Raw genomic sequence first — 5,177 nt, 5'->3', positions numbered from 1 at the left:
ATTTAAGTATTCCAAAGATGAATCAATGAATTGCATATATATTTTTAACATATAATCGCATGTTAAATCTTATACTTACAGGATGCAAATCTTGTATTCAGATGTTTATATATATATATAAATGCAAACATAGGTATTACCAAGTCATAAATTTTCCACCGTTCCAGTAAAGACTCAGACTGCGAAATCTACCACACAATCAAAGAAAACAAGCTGTTCATTCTAACCAAAAGCATTTTGTGACTGTATGGATGTATGGAATGAAATTACAAGATTTGCAATGAAATTAGCATTTGCCCAAATGCAAAAAATGTCTATTAGTTAAGATTTATCGTAGAGCTTCATCCCATGGGCCATGTAAAATCTCCATTTTGTGTCTTCTCTCCGTAATTTCATGGAAAGAACAATTAGAAAAGATACAAGCTCTTGATGATTTATGAAAATAGGAACATTACCTAGTTCAAATTTCAACATATTTTCCTGGGGTCTCATCTCAATTGACCTTCAAAATAACAATTCCCATATTCGGTTCTATGTTACTGATCTTCAGCAGTGACCTTTTTCAACTCTTTCATATTCGTCGTCTCCACTCTGTATACAAACGGAATCTATATTGTTAGTTTTAGAATAAGCAAAAGCAAAGCACATATGTTTTATTTGCATCTATAGTAAAATTTGGGAGAGTTTTCTATTTACTGAAGCAGAATCTAATTGTTATGAGGAAGAGAAAAGGAGAATGAGATAAAAAATTATTGGACACTATGGATGACATACAAATATTGGAGCTAGTGAATAACCTCTACATATTACAAAGGAAATAACGAAACTGGCATTTAGGGAAGTACCAAAACTCTTTTGGCATTTTCGGAAAACAAGAAACTTACGGGGATTTGGGGTAATAACAGGACCTTAGACGAATTTGGGGAAATTAAAGAAAAAACAAGGATATTTTCAGGAGTTTTTCTAAGAATTAAAGAGGCTCAATTATTATCACATCATGCTCTCATGAAGGGCATAATTCAAGCACAGTTCTCCTTAATCAAGAAAACTCCAGAATAATGCAATTATCATGGACTTAACATAAATCTAGAAGCTTTATTCTCAGTTGTGTCCCCTTACAGTAGCTTTCAAAAAAGAGTAATCATATTTAGATCGAAAAATAATCATATCATTGACTTACGTGGACCCATAAAGTGCAATCTTATTGACTTTTGTCACATCTAAAGATTCTTGGTTGTCCTCAATGAAAACGGTTAAGCTGTTTATTACAATAAAGATCAGGTAATATACAATCAAATGCTTCAAAAAAGAATAGCATCAAACAGACCAATGAATCAGCAATACCTGCTGACATTTTGAAACTTGACGAATTTCAAAGGAATTGGCTTCCCCTGAAAGAATGTAACATTATAGAAAATGATAACAACAAACTCTAACAGGTATTCTCCACATAATATTGTCTCATAGTATCTATCTAAAACATGTGAGTATCTTAAAAAACCAGAAACATTCTCTAAACTGTATGACGGATGAAAATGAATCATTGATACCTTCAGATCCTCTAGGGACAATGTAACTGTATCATTTGCAGGAAAGTCTGATACATTGCTGCAAAATAAAGTAGGAGATATTTTGTCATTTCAGGCTAAATTATAGTTTCTTAACAGCAGGTAACATACCTGAATCCCATACTGGTCCGATTGGCAAAAAGCTTTATGGTTTTTGGGCCTGCAAGTCACAATAAAATATAATGAAGCCAGATAAAACAGTGAAAACAAAACCCCAAGAAACTGAAGGATATGGCAACTACAACAGTTTGAACAAAATCACAAGAAATTGTCGAGGAAGGCAGCTGGAGTGTGAACAAAATCCCAAGAAACTGAAGGATAACAGTTAGAATAATATGAAAAAATCCCCAAGAAACCAAGCATAGCAGTTAGAACAGTATGAAGAAACAACCCAGAAACTCAAGAATAGCAGTTAGATCAGTATGAACAAAGAAGATGAGCTTTTACTTTAAGATTGGAGATGAGGTTGACTAAGTGATAGTGTATTCATAAGTGCAAGAAAATTCATGTCAACAATGCCCAAAGAGCTTGCAAATTCGTGTATAGAATAAGCTAGATTTCTCAAGGCCTGGGATCAAAATAATTACATCAAAACAATGCATATACAAACATAATAGGACAAATTGGGACAGACACGTGTTCAGGGATCAAAATTTACCTAAGTAGAGAAAAAAACATCCAATTTTAGAACATAAGAAGAGGTAAGAAAACAAGGAGAGAAAACATGTCTGTTAGAAATCAGGTGTTGATTCGATTATAAGTAGTTAATTAGATTAATGATTCATTACTTAACAATTCAAAGCAAAATAATACTGAAAGGAAAATATGAAGATAACTCATTAGCTCGACAAATTTAACAACCTCACCTCCATCTTCTGGACCCAAGACCACCATTGTATGTAGCTTCACAACTTGGGTGAAAGGAATATAAATCAGAAGTTGCTCATCAGCATCACTCTCCAAACACAACCCTTCATCATCTCTATAGCCCTGCCAATTCCATCAAAATATATACATCCTTATAATCATTTAGCTTCTCTCAATTTTCATAATGTTAATGATAATCATCGACAGTCTGGAATAATCTACATGAACTGTATCGAATTGAAACATGTTATCAGGAACTTCTTCATTAACAATTTCTATTTAAAAATATTTCTAGCTATTTTGCTTCATAAGTCTGATTTTGGCATTTGATTGTTAGAATGTAAAACATGCCACCATGCACCATTGTTGTTAAAAACCATGTATTTTATTTTTAGAAGATGTTTTAGAATACTCTGAAGTATTCTACAAGTAGAATGAAACAAGCAATTAGAGAATGAAACAAGTAGACAAGTATGCAAAAATCTAGAAGAGATGACTTGTCAATTGTGCCATGAGGATGTGGAACTAGACAAACACTAATTTTTTCATTGTAACATTTTTTTAAGAAATAGGGAGATACCACTGCCTCTTCCAACAAGACTTTGGTCCACTTTCAAAGGTAATGTATATGGAGATGAACATATTTGGAAACCTTCTCGCTAGAAATCAAGGGCCAAAGATAGTCGGACAGACAAATAGATTTTATTATTGTCTTCGGAGGTCAAATATGACCTATGACACCAAAAATATAACATTTTTCATGTAATACATCTGAAAGTGTCAATATTCAAGAACTTTACTAATGAATGTCAGAATTGAGAGTGCACACTGTGACTGTGAGAGAAATTCGTGCAAGAATTAGGTTTGGTCGAAAATGTTTGGAAACTATAGTTGAATGTGACCAACGCAAAGCATTGTATGAAAGTGTGAACTTGTTTCGGGCAAAGTGGTGCACATTCGACCACTCTCATCACTTGTGCTCCAATGGCCTGTCTCACATTGTAATGAGTGTGAAATCAGTCATATGGAAGCAACGGTTTGTATGATAGACAAGGGAATAGGCTGTAACATGTATTGATGTGTACTGGGAAAGCCCTGTCTCACATTGTAATGAGTGTGAAATAAGTCATATGGAAGCAATGGTTTGGATGATAGACAAGGGGAAAGGCTCTAACATGTATTGATGTGTACCATTTCCCGGTTCAGCAAAGAATGTGTCTTTGTAGTTAGGTACAATATATGTAGTATAATGTGTAGAGAAGTTACAGGACAACAATATGACCACGAATCCTAACCAACAAGGAACCATCACAACTTTCTTTAACATCATTCCTTCTCAAGCTACAAGTCAATCAAGGGCTACACAAGTAAGGTTCTGACCATAACATTTGAAAGGGACTATAATGGATTCGGTAACAGCATTTTGCCATGCACGGAAGCTACATCCATCTAGAATATGGTCCATCACCCATATTATGGTTCTTCCGTTGCTTTGGAGACTTCTCCATCTTGAAATGGCGCATGCTGGAGAACCTTCGCAAGCAGAAGTTTCAGTCTATCTAAACTCAGAATTTGAGGCAATCTGCTTTAATTCAATATCAAATGACATCATTCAAATGAATTTTCCAAAATGGACACTTGACATATCTCCAAAACATAACCGATGTCATCATATAATATATATAAATCCTCAAATATTTACATAAATATACATCCTTATCTAAATTGTGACAGATGTGAAACCATAAACATACCATCATACTTCATATAAAATCACAGCATATGCTTTATTACAATATCAAATGATACCACTCAATTGCATTTCCAAGATGAGCATAAAAAATACAACCATATCATAAATGTCAACATAGAACATATCATCTTCAATCATTACATGGCATAACTTAAATGCATTCTCCAAGATGATCATCACTATGCATCCAAGCATGATGAATGGCATCAAAACAAAATCAGACAGAGGTAAAAAAAATCTACTTCGCTAAAATACCAATACGTCATACATAGAACTGCTAAAAAACTAACCTGTTTCAAGGCATTTCCAGATGTATTACTGCTATTCTCATTGAGGCACTCAACAGACGGCCAATCTATGCAATCAATCAAGTCAATCTGCAACGACAACAGCAGCACAAGCACCAACAAAAAAACAACAGAAAGCAGAAACCACAAAAAAAAAGAGTTATGTTCTGCGTCTACCTCTTATTATTCAATCATGAATTTAAAAGAAAGAGAAGGAGAACTAAAGCATACGACAGAGAGAGGGGGGAGGTAATAACCTGGCCTTTGGCTATGGAGGATCCTGCCATGGTTGAAAGTCAGCAAGAGAGAGAGAGAGAGAGAGAGAGAGAGAGCTGCAAAGCGAAGAAAACTGTGATTGACTTCCGTAAAATGTTCACCTTGGAGGCAAGAAAACTACGCGCTCTGTGTGTGTGTGTGTGTGTGTGTGTTTCCTCAGCTCAATGGATGGATGGATTGATACATGAACGAATGAATGGATGGATGGATGCATAGTATGAACCATACGTGCATTCGCATTCAAGCATGTTTCTGTACCATACGTGCATTCGCATTCAACCATGTTTCAATCACTCGAGTATTGTAAACACCCTTCAAGAAGATTGACCCACGCGTGATATTCGTGCTATTCTATATCCGTAATATTCGTGTTATTCGAGAATAGCAAAATGGCCCTAAGAATATTATAAAACCATTCGTTTACAT

The 5,177-nt window shown here is 34.8% G+C and overlaps 1 protein-coding gene across 1 annotated transcript; it reads right to left on the bottom strand.

Moving 5' to 3' along the window:
- Positions 1 to 201: 201 nt before the first annotated feature.
- Positions 202 to 4,895, bottom strand: LOC147857779 (PITH domain protein (DUF1000)). Its single transcript, XM_087327921.1, has 8 exons — positions 4,733 to 4,895; positions 4,479 to 4,565; positions 2,435 to 2,558; positions 1,680 to 1,728; positions 1,551 to 1,608; positions 1,345 to 1,391; positions 1,181 to 1,258; positions 202 to 591 (listed from the first exon to the last, which is right to left on the bottom strand). Exons 1-8 carry the CDS (start codon positions 4,760 to 4,762, stop codon positions 537 to 539), a joined length of 528 nt encoding a protein of 175 aa, XP_087184047.1. The 5' UTR covers positions 4,763 to 4,895; the 3' UTR covers positions 202 to 536.
- Positions 4,896 to 5,177: the final 282 nt, after the last annotated feature.

This window comes from Azolla caroliniana, unplaced genomic scaffold (genome assembly GCF_043228905.1).
Source record: "Azolla caroliniana isolate FFs.n. ecotype wild unplaced genomic scaffold, voAzoCaro1.0.p SCAF_11, whole genome shotgun sequence".
NCBI lineage: Eukaryota > Viridiplantae > Streptophyta > Polypodiopsida > Salviniales > Salviniaceae > Azolla > Azolla caroliniana.
The sequence above is the reverse complement of the archived record's forward strand: the minus strand, read 5'-3'. Positions and strand labels throughout refer to the sequence as shown.